Here is a 14,469-nt window from a genome sequence, read left to right on the forward strand (position 1 = left end):
GGGGCCGCGGCCCCTCGGCGGGCGCGGGGCGCGGGGCGCCGCGAGCTGCTCGTTACTTCGCTCGGCTTTCTTATTTCCAATAACCCCGAGTTCGTTTCGAGCGCGAGCCGCGAGCCCCGACGTGCGGCCGCGGGGCCGCGGCGGTGCCTCCGGAGCTGCTTTCCAGAGCTGCCCCCGGTTCAGCCGCGCTCGCGCTGGGAGCGAGCAACAGCAGAAACGGCCCGAGACGGGAATAGGTCTCTAATTGTATGTTTTGACTATAAAATAGCTGTCTGGAAGCTGTGTTTAGATACTCCTCGCTCAGAAGCGATGTTTTCCTGGCTATAGTTTATAAAACAATTGGCTTAAATAAGATCCTGCAAAATAGCTTGCAGTTGAAGGGAAGAGWTGAAAATTTGAAGACGTGATTTAGCCATGTTTCCTTTGCCAGTATTTATGGAGTAGAAGACCTACAAACGGACTTCAGTGTAATGCATAGTGACTTTTTGCCTTGCTTATGCTCCTTTAATTTAACTTTAATATGAGTGGGGAAAAAACCCATCATTTGAGTTTGTAAGAGGCAATATTCCATTCTAGAGGTTAGTCCCCTTTGAGGGTTACTTAATTAATTCTCTATCAACATTCAGTCTTTTTCTAAGGATTATCCCCTTGCAAGCCTAAGTGGAAGTGGCTAATAGCCTTGCCAAAAGGGAAAAGAGAAAAGTAAATCGAAGGGCTGTTTAAAACCCAAAGATRGTACCCTAAGGGAATGGCTTTATATGGTGTTCTGTATACAACACCCCTATGGTCTGAAAGATGCTCTCCRTCGTGCTAAAACTAAGCAATGCTGATGTATCTAAACAGAGTATCAAGTTCGCTTATCAAGGCATCTCTAAACTTTTCACAACCTAACCGTCAGCCCTTTACAAACCGAAGAGTATGTTTGTGAGGAAATCTGTGGTGTTAAAGATATTAAAAAGCACTTCAAAGTAAGCCTTGCAGCCCTTATCAGTCTTTGGCCAAAACACTACCCGAATTTTAAATTTCAGACTTTTGACAGTCTTTGGTGTGTGCCGGAAGCCGTTCCCTTGACGAGGAAGGTGGTTCATGGGACCAGAATACTTCTGGAGTTCTCTAAGGATGGGAAGAGCCATCCCTCCTTCCATAAGATCCTATTTTGCTGCAGTWTGCAGTTGACCTTCTTACAGCTGCTCTTTTTACATCTTGCTGTTTTTCAATTTAATATCAACAAAACAGTGGGTTATTTGAAAACAGAGTAGGAAATAGCAGCTCAGTAAAAATTTAAGGGTTTACTTTTACAGTTAAGTGAGCTTCAACCAGACTGATCTATGTATCTTACACTGCTAATGCCTTCTGCTATTGAAAAGAATAGGCTTATTTTACACTGAAAATTCTCTGAATCATTTTGTTAGGTGAGTCATGGAAAAAAATGGAAGAGAAGAAGCTCGGTACTGTTTAAATCTTTCTTTCCCAAGTATAGTAACACTGTCAGTAGAGATCGTGGAGGAGTGTTGATAAATGATGACTGTTTAATACCATGGACATATCCAAATCTTGTTTTGGTTTAGAGATTTCAGATGCAACAGTTAAATGCAGTGAGTAGGACTGATTTACTAAAATCAAGCTTTTAAAATTTGTACCTACATGGAGCAGTTTTTTAATAATGCAAACTATATCTTCATGGTGAAGAGCAAAGACACTTGAGTGGCTGTTGTGCAACTTGGATGCGTATCTGTTAGTTTACTTAAGTTTACAGCAGAAAAGGCAATGTGTTTCTAATATCACATTGTAACTCTTAGAGATGTGTAAATTAGCTTTTTTTTCCTTCTCTATCTGGAGAACAGATAATATATCCTATACTTGACGTTTTAAATTTGCAGTTTCAAAAGAAAAAAAAAGCCTCTTCTGCACTCCTCTTAACAGTGCCTGGCTGTGCTGTTTTCAGCAACCAAATTTCATTATTCCTGAACTCTAAGGCTAAACTTAGACACACAACAGTTCTGCAGTTTATTTAAAATTAGAAGCAGCAAATAACCAATTCATGCAATAATAGCCCCCCCTTTTTTAAGACAAAAAAACCAAACAAAACCCCCCTATTTGACACTGTTTTCACTGACTTCGCTGGAGTATATAGGTACTTAATGTAGAAAAACTAATGGAAAGCAAATTCTTAATTTTAGGACAGGTCAGACTGTTTCAGTTCCGGCTTCCTCTAAGGACAAGAGTTTAAGTTTTATTGCGTGCTCCTGAGCTCTTCCACTTGTCTTCTCCCCCTCAGAAACAAATTGTCTTAATTACAAAACAGCATGCTTCTCCCATAATAACTCACTGGTGCTTCTGCCATTCTAATGAGCAGGATGAGTGTTTAAGTTGAATGACATGAATTCAATTATTCGCATTGTATTCAAAGTACTGTGTGTTACGCACAACTCGATTTGGTAGATGTGGGGGCATTTAGGTATGAAACAATCTCCTAGGTGTATTTGAACATCAAAACAAACTTTCACTTTGGAGAGGGAAATGGCAGCAAGTAACTTCATTATGCTTTGCATCTCTAATGCAATCCTAAAACCCTCCCTAAAACTCTTATTCTACTCTAATAAAATAAGAATGAATTGTTTAGTCTTTGCCCTGAATGATGCCAATATTGTTGACTGGCTTTTAGTACTATTTGGCTCCTAGTAAAGACTTGTGTAGCACAGGAACTTGTGAATCAAGACTGTATTTTTGTAATATATGATGACAGATTCACTGGATTTGAAGACTATAGTATTTTGTAATGTGACAGAACAAGTGGCTTGGGTTTTGACTGCTTGGGAGTCATTTTGGCTCTGGATAAATACATATGTATGATCTCTGTTAAAAATGAGAAAAAATTAAGCAGGAGGTCTTACAGTTTCCTTATCTAATTATTCTAAACGTCAAGAAAAAGCTCTAGAATAGACTGTATTTCTCAGTAAGTGGTGTTACAATGAAAACCTACACATGGATAAATTCCCCGGTATAGATCAGTATGCCATGTGGCTCTTAGTCATATGCCTTTTGAAACTGTGGAGAACTCCCATGCAATATGATTTATTTTAAACAATTTTATTGATATTTATTCTAAGAGTCTGGTTTCAAGGTAGGAAATGCTGTACTTTATCTGTATTAAAAAAAAAATATGTGAAGAATACTACAGCTGTTGTATTGCCAGAACGGGACATCTACAACTTAATAGACAAATAATCTTATTCAGCTGTCTTTGTAAGTCTGAATTCAGTCTTTRGCTTGCATATCTAGATCTAGTTACCACTTTGGACAGACTGTCAAGAGTGAAGGTTGGCACAAAACAATCTTGGAACAGTGTTCCGTCTGTGACAACGGCTAGCCGATAAGATAATCGGGAAAGGGCAGGAACGAGGTAGAGTAAGATGGTAAAACAAGGGCATCTTAACCAAACAAAAGGAGATGTGTTCTCTAGTCTAGCTGCAATTGCCTGTGATGCAGTAAATGTCTCTTGTGCACTAGTTTAAGTCTTTGTGAAAATAACCTAAGTTCTCCTTGACTTGTCATGCTGGCTGTTTCCTATTAATGATGCTAGTTCTATGTAGCTGAAAACTAACAAGACTGTATAGCAACTAGGCACATAGGAGACAACGCGGTTTTAGCCCAGGTGATGGGAAGGAGGTAAACAAGTAAGTCTGCAGGTTCTGAACTTGTAACTACTCTGCCCAGAGTAGTTACTACTTTAGYACTAATGCTTAGACTGACTGACTTTTGTCATGTTATATTATCTGTTAATTGCATTTGTCTTCAGACATAATCATATGCAATATTTAGTACTACTCATGGGATGGAGCAACTATCAGACTTCTCTCTAGAAGGGAGCTGAGTGCTCAGGTGAGTTATTTCTTAACTTGAAACAACTGCAGTTCCTGCACCTTTGAGTCAATTGAAGATGACTGAACTGAAACTAAGTGCCTGAGAATAAATGATACTTAAAGTGATGTTTTGGAAGACACAATCATTGTCTTCTAAATCTGAGATTGATAGGCAGAGTAGTTTCTCTATCAGTTTTGTCTTTTGATCTTACTGTTTTTACCATTAAAAAGTATCTGAAACTTTAAGCTAGCTCTTAGATCCTGTATGACCTGAGCTCCTTGGTGATGAAGGAGTAATGGTGAAGAACACCAATGTACGTGGCAAGAGTACAATCAATCAGCTTTGTCCTGTGTCTAACCTGATGAGCACGTAGAGGGCTTTTTACGCTTGTTCTTCTGACAGCTGTAAACATGATGATGTATAGCTGACAGGCACCTTAGGTAGAGGTGTGGATGCAACACGCTAGGCAGACGGAGGAGAGCGAAGTTGGCTGGATGTGTCTGCCCTGTGGCTGAAGGACCAAAGGAAGAACTCGGGAAGTGTCATGAAATAAGAGGACTACCTTCTAGATTTCAGGAGTCTTAGAGTTGTATTGTGGGTGGTATATGAATGTTTTACTTAAGTATAAGMTACCTTACTTTTTAGGTACTGGAAGTAACTTAGTGCAGCTACAAAAGGTCTAACAAATACCTCAAGTATTTGAAATGCTTTAAAAGTTGGATTATATTTTTGAGTTTTCAACTTACATGCAAACATGACTTCTTCATKCAGACCTCCACCTCGCTGCTGAGCTTGGGAAGACGCTACTGGATCGTAACACTGAGCTAGAGGAATCTTTACAGCAAATGTATGCAACGAATCAAGAGCAACTGCAGGAGATAGAGGTAAATATTTAAAGGATCTAAGTGTTAAAGCATTCAGACACAACAGAATAGCACAGGAGTTGAAATCTGAATTTTTGCACATCTGATGGATGTTTTCAAGAAAAACAATGAATCATCTCTAACTGCTTTTCATTGTTTGAAAATCTGAGAACCTCTATGGGCTTAATCATAGTTAGAACTGTGTGTCATTAATGGAAGCTGTATGTCATTAAACTTCTTGTTGGATTTGACTTGCTTAATGACAAACAACTGGTATCTGTACAAATAATTACTTCAGGAATTTCCACTTTTCTGTATGTGCTAGGTAAAGTTATATGAAACTATATGAAAATGTKATRAATAAATAATTTAAATGAATTTAARTTACATGAAAATGTTAATGATTACTRCTGTAAAAATGTATACTAACTGCTTGATAGGTGCAGGAAGGAGATTTAAGTAAAATYTGAGCATATATACTTCCCGTAAAGAATTGGTCTGTGACTAAAGGGAATTGAAGTAAATTTAATTAAAAAAATCAAAACAAATACTTAATGAGCATCTAAATATGGGATGTAGTAGATACATTATTCTGTATTTGCCAGGAAAAAAAATCATAACAACCCTTTCAAAAACACTCAGTTTTGTGTTTTGGTTTTTTTTGTTTGTTTTTTTTTAAAGAAGCTGTCTTTGTCAGGTTTTTTTAATATTGCTTGTATTCTTGCAGCCTAGCATTAGTCAACATAATGAAGAAATTTCTTCAGCTTTTAGAGAGCTGAAGATGGTCTCTAATAAAGAAGAAGCTGAAGCTGAAGATGGTCTCTAATAAATTAGTAAATATTCAGTTCCTCTTTAATTGGCAACATATTGAAAGTGTACTCAGCGTTTCAATCAGGTTCTGGTAGGAATCAAAGAGAACAGGTTGTGACTGGTATACATTAAATTCTTATAAAATTTAAGAGTCCATTGGTGCAAGTAACACTTAGATTTATGGACTGTGAGTGGCCTCTGTATGCTGCAGCTTGGACTTAAACTCTTAAAAACAATTGCAGGTAACCTTAAAAAACAAACAAAAAAAAATACTCCAAGTTTGAAACTTACRTATATATTGGGTGCTTAAAAATCACATTAACACAAATGCATCATTTTTATTAGGTAGTACACAATCTCTGGGTAGTGTGTGTAGGTTTTTTATAAGACAGTTGTTTTATACCCCATAGYGTGTTTCTTTCCACTCTTAGGTGCTAGGCATTACTTCCATTATCCTGATCGTTCTGTGATGCAGTGGTTGRAATGGGTAAACGTATGTTAATGCCACAGCATTTTTAAAAATTGGATTTATTCAGAGATTTAAAATAATAGACATAACTTTTTAATGGAAAGATTGATCCTTAACATCTAAAGAACATAAATGCTTTAGTTACTGTACAAATACTGCTCYACTTAAGGTTTAGTTCCTGTATGGACAGTTGTGTTTAAGGAAATGTTTAATACAGTTAAGTACATTTTTGAAATAACATAGCTTAACTTTGCAACAGATAACTAACTTGGCTGACTGAGCATATCTACCTTTTAATTCTATCTTGAAATACGGAGAATAAATGAATGCAATTTAGCGATAATCTACAGAAATACTCTCTTCGGGATGTAGTTTTCTATTTGGCCTAAGCCAGTTCATCYGTTTAAATGTTTCTCGTGGGTTAGTGTTCATTCTGTACATGAGAGCCTCAACACAAGGAAGAAGTCRGAAGTGTCCTTCCAGCAGCCGTCTCCATTCAGTGAGCTGCAGGGTYAAGTACTTGTACATCCAGGCAACCTCAGACAGTGACTGACTTACTCTTCCTATCTCGATTTGCTCAGCCAATCAAAACCAAATCAAGACTTGTGCAATACCTCCTTTTGAAGGTTTTATCTGATACCTATTTCTTCTCTTCCTTTTTCCCTCTTTTGCGCAAAAATGAAACAAATGGGGGTGGGGGTGTGTGGTGAATTGTCCTAACTTTCTCTAAGGGGAGGAGAAGTGAGAGAATTTTTTATTTTTTATTTTTTTTTGGGGGGGGGGGGAGGTTATTTCTTGTTGTTGGTACTTCTGGCATCTAACCTTTTTTGGCTGATGTACTGTGTCAAGTCAAAGAACATGTAGACAGAGTATATTCATGCCTGCTGTAATAACACGCTGTCTCCTCATTTCTACCACCTGTCTTAGTCTTACCTGTTTTTCCAGTGGAGTTTAAAAGTGTATTAGCATCTCAAAACAAACTTCTGAAAGGTTTTGTTTTTTTTTTTTTTTTTTTTTTGCCTCAGGAGTTTTTGTAGCAAAAGGGAAAAAAAAAAAAAAAAAAAAAAGTAGATGCACAGGGAACCTTGAGACGGAAGAACTGAATGTATAAGCTTACTGGGACAGGAAATTGCTACAGGGATTCCCTAAAAGAGAGGGGAGTAAGATGAGGGTATGCAAAGTGCAGTAATTCCATTTGATAAAAGCAGTTCAGCCAGTTATTTGTGTACCTGTATTTGTCTTTTGTGAACGCCCAGGCTCCCTCACTGCACAGGATACAATGTGCAAGCATCCTATGCAGTCTTTGCACATGATATTTTAAAGTATTTGTCTCTGCAACCTAAAAGATGATCTTCCAGCTGTTCTTATAACTGTTTTGTTAGGTTTTTTAGTAGTTTTTTCCAGTGCAATAAATAAATGCAAGTCTCTGGATTTCTCCTGCTAATTTGCATCTTATGGGTAACAAACTCTAGGACTAGCTAAGAACTCATTCTGAAATATGGTACTATCTTGTCTGCCCYGGAAAAGAAGGGTCAGGGGCTTTGGGATGCTTAAGATTACAGCTAATATATTAAACGCTAACGTATTAAGTGTTTTACAGCCTTGAATCGTTATATCTGACCTCTGTGCTGACACGTGTACCACTAAGTAATCACTGTAGATGTAATAAATGTTGGAATAAATTGAAAGGGCAACTTTATGCTTGTCTGAATCTTTGTTCTCAACATTCAGACTTAAAGAAGTGCTGATACTCTCCTATAATGTGGTGGAATGTGAGAAAACTCAGTTGCTCTTTCATGTTGGGTGCTCAGCTGTAGGGACAGTAGAACAAATGAGAACTTTAAAAAAATCTATTGCACATCTATACTTGGTTTTCATAGCCTGGAAATACCAACCCAGTTTGAAACCATCAAGACGCAAGGTAAAGAAAATGTTGCTTCACATTCTCCATCCTGTGTTCACCTAAAACTTCTGCAAAAGCTCATTGTAGTAAGTAAGTTGAGACTCCTAAATTCAGCACCAAAACCTTGGCTTGTGTGCTTAGGCACTCTTGTATTGCTGGAGAAAATACAAGGCTTTCCAGCTCCTTCTGAGAATGATCAATAGGGAAAGTTAAACTGAAATGGGTCACATTGAGATTCTACTGCTAATCCATGTACTATTCTTGCGTAAATCTGCTGTCATGTGCCTACAGGCTGCAGAAGGATCTAGCCAACTGCTATCCTGTTGATCTAGAAGACTGTATGTAGCAGTTACTAGTCCTAGATTAACTTATAATCTGTTCTTAAATTGCCTAAAATGTTAACCCATCAATCTTTTAATGAGGTAAAAGGTTAAGGAGCTTTGAGTRTGCAACAGGCCTATGTAAAGAAAAATAGTTCTCTGCTTTCTGTTGGATATTCATATTTGAGGTTTACTTTTCAGTAAGTAGTATGTAGTAGTACAGAATATAGTGCAAGAATTAAATTATGTATTAGTATAAAATAGTTGAGACTTAAAAGTTTGGTTTTTGGTTTTGAGTTATTTTTTTTTCCCCAGAACTCTGTGTCTCTGTGTGAGACAATCTGAAACACTTGTGGTATTCAGAGCCTTAGGTGTTTACTGTTCCTACACTAGGAATTCCAGTCTTTCTGAAATTATCCAAGAAATTTAACAGGCTTTTTATTGTGAAACTAAAGAGGATTAAAAGGAGAACACTTCATGCAGAGTTTTTAATTAAAAAAAAAAGGCAAGGAGACCTTTGTTTCCAATTCCAGAAATTGGAATAGCTCCTTGTAATTAGAGATTACATTCAATAACTTGGTTCTACTTCCTCACACGTAGTAGCCTACATACTATGTATTAAGTGTGACCATAACCTGAATTTTATTCCACTGAGCTTAATGCTACTTCAGAGTGYGCAAAAAACTTGCGCCAACTGGAAATAAAGTACAGAACATGCCACCCATATTATAATTTTTATGCTATGAAAAATATTTGGGCCAACATTGTTATAAAATCTCTGCAGGGCCCCACTGATGCTTTCAGAAGGCACTCATTGTGCCATTTAAACCCAAGACTGTGTTTAAATCTAGTTTCATGGCTCTATTAGCAGTGATTGCAGTATAGACACAACCAATCTAGAAAGCATAGGTACTAGCATTAGCTTAGTTGCAGCAACTATAAACAAACATACTTTGCACAACCAAACCCAACTCATCTGGATAAGTGTTTTGTTGATTAATCTGTGCTGACCTCCATGAAAAAGGCAAGATAGCTGAGTTACTGCTCGTACTTTCTCCCTTGTACACTTACCAAAGCAACTGCTGCAATCTAGACACTTTGGAAACCTAGTAGTTTCTCTACAAATGTGAGTAAAAATGCAAAATGGTAGTCTTAGTTTATATTTTGAGCACAAACCTAGTAACACCAATACTGTCTTGCAGTACCTCACAAAGCAAGTTGAGCTCTTGCGTCAGATGAATGATCAGCATGCAAAGGTATATGAGCAGCTGGATGTTACAGCAAGAGAGCTGGAGGACACGAATCAAAAACTAGTTGCAGAGAGCAGAGCATCGCAACAAAAGATACTAAGGTAATGAGCTTTTCATAACACTTTTTCCTGCCCCCTTCTCCACCCTTCTTAAGGGTAGGAAAATGAACAGTCCGAGTGAATTTGTGCAGTTATTGGATGACTGGTTGTTCACTGTTGTCCTACTACACCGTTAAATTGCAAGGTGACATTGTTTAATGTCTTTTGTGGCCAAAGAGCAGCCTTCTGAGAAGCAACTACAGTGTAAGTGGACAGCAACTTATCTCATCCTCTTGACTAAACACCAAAGTGTTTTAACAGTCCTGTCCTTCACTTTTAGCTTGACAGAGACTATTGAAAGTCTGCAAACACACATAGATGACCTGCAAAGACAAGTAGACGAACTGAAGAAGTCTGGACGAGGCCGGATAAGCCATGAGAGATCTGACCAGCCAAGATCAATGCATAGTTTCTCATGTTTGAAGGAGCTGTATGACCTTCGCCAGTAAGACTGTCTTACCTTGCATAGCAAAGAAAATGATAACCTATCTTAAGCAGAGTTTAAAAACAGCACATGCAAGCACAGATGGAAAACAAGCTAGCAGAAAAACATAATGTCTATAACTAGCAAAATACCTGCTCAGTTCTGCACTGTGCGGTGTTGACATTGATACAGACTGTATTAGTCTGTGTGGAAATGGAACCTGCAGTTCCTCTCCTTGTTTTGAAATATGTTCCATCTCAAAGTCTGCAACTATTATCAAACTGTAGTCCAGAAAGCTTACTCTTCCTTTCTTGTATTGCATCAGATAAAAGCACAAACATAGATTATTAGAAAATAAACATCCTGAGTGCAAGATCTCTTCTGTAACTTGGCCTTTCCTTGGATATCTTCTTTCTGAGGAAAGTGAGATTCTTGCAATAGCTTTCCTGAACTTAAGCTGGTAAAATGGTGCCTGGATTTATTTATTTTATTTAGAGCAGTTCTGCCTACCTAAATTGCTTTAGTGTGACCATTAGGTTAGGGTGAAACTCAAAATAGCTTTAGACTGAAAAGATGCTCTCTGAAGTGAAGCATCTGCAAGGAGAACAGGCTTTTGTGTCTGGACTTCCAGCACTACATGAAGGTAGGACTGCAGAATGAATAATTTATGCCTCTGAAAAGGAGTTATCTTTCCATAATCCAAAAGGTAAATGGATTCCTTCAGGCTGCCAAGGGTTATGTGGAAATACCAACCTACGGGATGTGGTTTGTCAATTTTGAAGCTTGTTTCCACTGTCAGTAGTGACAAAAGTTTTAAGAGTGGAGAGCTGGGGGAAAAAGCTTAATGTTGGAAAGTACACTGCATGATACACGGAGGTCATAGTTTGTACACCTGTGAAGAAACAGCCTAGATTCTATCTTAAACTTAATTACTGAATAAGTAGACCTATTAAGCTTATCTATGACTTAGAACTGTTTAAAAAGCTGTAATTTTGCCTGAGCTGGAGGCATGATTTGATGGCATAAAAAGCATTTACAAACTCTGTCCTGATTATTGAATATACTGTAATATATTGAAAAAGACCACTTAGAGGTGTATTAGCTAACAGTTTAAATCTGTCATTAGTTAACTAGGACAGGAACACTTTATGTAGGAGGTATGGTAAGCTGTATATCCAATAACTACATCCAATAACTCTTGCTTGTTTTTGTTTGTTTTCTACAGGTATTTCGTTTATGATCATGTGTTTGCAGAAAAAATTACTTCAATGGATAATCAGCTAAGCCCCCTAGAAGAAGAAAATGAGAACTTAAAAAAGGCAGTGACAGTTTTGCAAGCCCAACTTAACCTAGAAAAAGAGAAGAGAGTAACAATGGAAGAGGAGTACAGTCTCATGGTAAAAGAAAACTGTGACCTTGAACAGAGGCTAGTTGACATAGACTTATATCGGGCTCGTGCAGAGGAGCTGGAAGTGGAAGTCACTGAAATGCGACAAATGCTTCAGTCTGAAAACACATTCCACAATGCAGAGAAATTGGTGCCAGAATCTTTTTTTATTTCTTTCAAAGAACCCTTAGAAAGGGAGCTTGATCAGAGCCCTGCAGATGATGGACTGCTGACTGTCTCAGAGCTTGACAAGAAGGCCCTGAAAAGAAGCAACAGTGAAACCTTCCTAAGCAGTGCTGCAGGGGGAGACATTCTAAGGGGCCATGAAGAAACATGCATCAGGAGAGCTGAAGCTGTGAAGCAGCGAGGAATCTCTGTACTTAATGAAGTTGATGCCCAGTATAATGCTCTAAAGGTGAAGTATGAGGAACTTTTGAAGAAGTGTCAGATGGATGAAGAGTCTGTGAAACACAAAGCTGTACAAACATTGAAGCAGTATTCCAAAGACCTTAATGTGGGGAATACCCCGTATGATCTTTCAGCTAGCAATCAAGAGTTTACAAATGTGGAACTGTGCAACTCTCCCACAAATACTCTTCCTGAATATAAAGCACTCTTCAAGGAAATCTTTAGCTGTATCAAAAAGACAAAGGAAGAAATCGATGAACACAGAGCTAAGTACAAGTCACTCTCTTCTCAGCCTTAAATTGTATGTGCTGATGACCTATTCTCTGTAGATGAGTAATCTGTTAGCAAAAAGGGGAGAAGAAAACTTCACGAATGTCAGAAGCCCCCTTATATTGATGTATCTTTGAAGACTCAAAGTGAATGTTTTGGATTGGCTTGTAAATTTGTAGTTAACAAGTTTGTTAGTTATGGGCTAGTCTCTCTGTACCTATGTAGCAGTAGATTTAATGTTTAGTATAATCCACAAGCTAAAGATTGTAAAGCAAACAAACATCATAGCTTTATTTTCATACTAGACTTAATCTCTGGCCAGAGCAGTAATTGATAATATATCTTAGTCCACTTCAAAAATAACAGATCTAAGCAATCTGGACTGTTCCTTTCACAAGAAACTGGACTAAAGCTTTGGGTCACAGGTAATGCCCTGTTAAATATGTTGGTGTAGAAAATAAACAATAATGGAACCCCAGAACACTCTTATGGGCAGCCTCTCCTTAATTTTTGAGTATGAAGTTAGCAGTCTAAGTCTAGCTGAGCTTGCTTTGGCAGGGAGGTCAAGAGCTGGCAGAGCACCTTGTACTGTGCTTAGTTTAAGCTAATACCACATTCACATGCACTAAGCTCTCCCACATTATTATAAATGTCTTCCTACTAAAAAAAAAGAATATGATGAAGTTTGTGCGATTCTTTTGTATGGTTTATTTAGGACACTTTGTCTTAAAGCAAGATACTGTGAATTGATGTTTGTTACCTAGGACTTACTGTTCGTTCTTTCTTTCTTTCTTTTGGTGGTATACCTGCAAAGTGCATCTGTGTTTTTGTGTATTTGGTAAGATAGAAAGTTGGAATTTAGCTATTTAACTCTAGCAGTAGCATTAACATAGTGGAATAGCTTTTTAGCTTACGTACTGCAAACTCCAAGTTCTTCAAGGTGACAGGCCAGGTAAAACCTTAATATATGGTTTTGTCTGTTGCTTCCAGCTTGAGATTTTGTAGACCTGTCCCATGCTGTTGGGGGAAGGAGAGGTTGACATAACTCTGCCAGAACATATCCTACTGAAAACAGGGGACCAGCTCTCCTCCTTCTCTATTCCCTAAAAATATCTTGTAGGAATTCAAATTCTGCAAAACAGAGTATGGAGAAGTAGCTTCTTTTAAAAATGGCTTCAAAAATGGAAAATAAAGGTTAAGAGATCAAGGAGGAAAAAGGCTCTCTGAAAGGTGACAGCCTTCTTATAATGGGTCTCATAATTTTGTCAGCTGTTTATGGAAAGCAACTTAATGCCTGTCTGCTTGAGTTGCTGCAATGTACTACACAGTGTTGATAACTTCTTAGCTTTAGTTCTGCTGCTGCTGTTACAGTCTAGTCTTGTCTGCCTTATGTACACTGTTAAGCTTTTGTATAGTTGTCCTTCAGTTGCAGTATTAAGACTTCACATTGTGAGAATTTACCAAAACATGTACTGAATTCTAAAAACTATTTAAAAGGGGGAATCTGAGTTTTGTGAATATTTTTTTTTCTAAGCAAATAAATAATCCAGTCAAACTACATGTGTAAGCTACTAATCATGCAATACCTATGCAGATCAGGAAACAGTAGACTTGGTGCAGATGGCACCTTCATTATCTAGCGTTGCCATCTTTCCCAGATAGCTCAGATGGAGTTCCCATTAAATTTGTATTTAAGAAGTTACACTAAATGGCAAAGGATAGGCATATCTGGGGTAGAAAGCCAAAGGAAACTAATTACTATTTCATTGGTGGGGTGTTTGTCACTACAGTTTGGGATGTTTTTTTAAGGAGTTGTTCCTCTGCCACCAGGTTAACTATATAGTCACTGAATCCTCATCACCTGCAGCTGGAGGCCTGCCCCAATTCAGATACTAGAGAGCAGAAACCCTAACTGAAAGCTGCAATACTGCTAGTTACCAACTATTTACCAAATTTAGGAGGACAGAGATCCAAGCCTGTTGTACCAGAAGATATATGAACAGAATTAAGAATTGATGATTTAAATGCTTGATCTTCAATGGCTTATTACCGCTGGCTAATTTGCTGCATTTTTGTGTACAGCTTTAAATCGATTCAAAATGTTTTCAGATCTCCCTAGAACCACTTGATTCTCCTGTAATGTAACTTGCCCTCAGCCACTTGTGCTACTGCTAAGCTCTGGCTGTGCTTTAGTGTACGAAACACTTAACTGTACATCTCGTGCAATAAAAAAAAAGCCCAAGGCTTAGTTCCTCTCTTAAAACTTCTCTGACTGTGGCTTTGCCAGGTGCACAGCTATAGGGAATACTCTGGCATCACAGTTGTGTTGGGCAAGTCCCAGCCATGGGTGCATAGAGCAAACCATGACGAAGGCAGCAAAAGCTGCCTGAACCCCCCCCACCC

At 38.1% G+C, this 14,469-nt stretch overlaps 1 protein-coding gene across 1 annotated transcript in view; it reads left to right on the plus strand.

The window, feature by feature from the left end:
• CDR2 (cerebellar degeneration related protein 2) overlaps positions 1–12,740 on the plus strand; it is a 13,358-nt gene extending 618 nt beyond the window's left edge. Inside the window, exons 2-5 of the mRNA XM_085301947.1 lie at positions 4,636–4,748; positions 9,432–9,580; positions 9,858–10,022; positions 11,227–12,740. Coding sequence (XP_085158073.1) covers positions 4,636–4,748; positions 9,432–9,580; positions 9,858–10,022; positions 11,227–12,094 — 1,295 coding nt within the window. The 3' untranslated portion in view covers positions 12,095–12,740. The remainder of the gene's footprint in view (positions 1–4,635; positions 4,749–9,431; positions 9,581–9,857; positions 10,023–11,226) is intronic.
• Positions 12,741–14,469: the final 1,729 nt, after the last annotated feature.

Source organism: Rhea americana, unplaced genomic scaffold, assembly GCF_003343005.1.
Source record: "Rhea americana isolate MKP2758 unplaced genomic scaffold, rheAme1 scaffold_10, whole genome shotgun sequence".
Lineage (NCBI taxonomy): Eukaryota > Metazoa > Chordata > Aves > Rheiformes > Rheidae > Rhea > Rhea americana.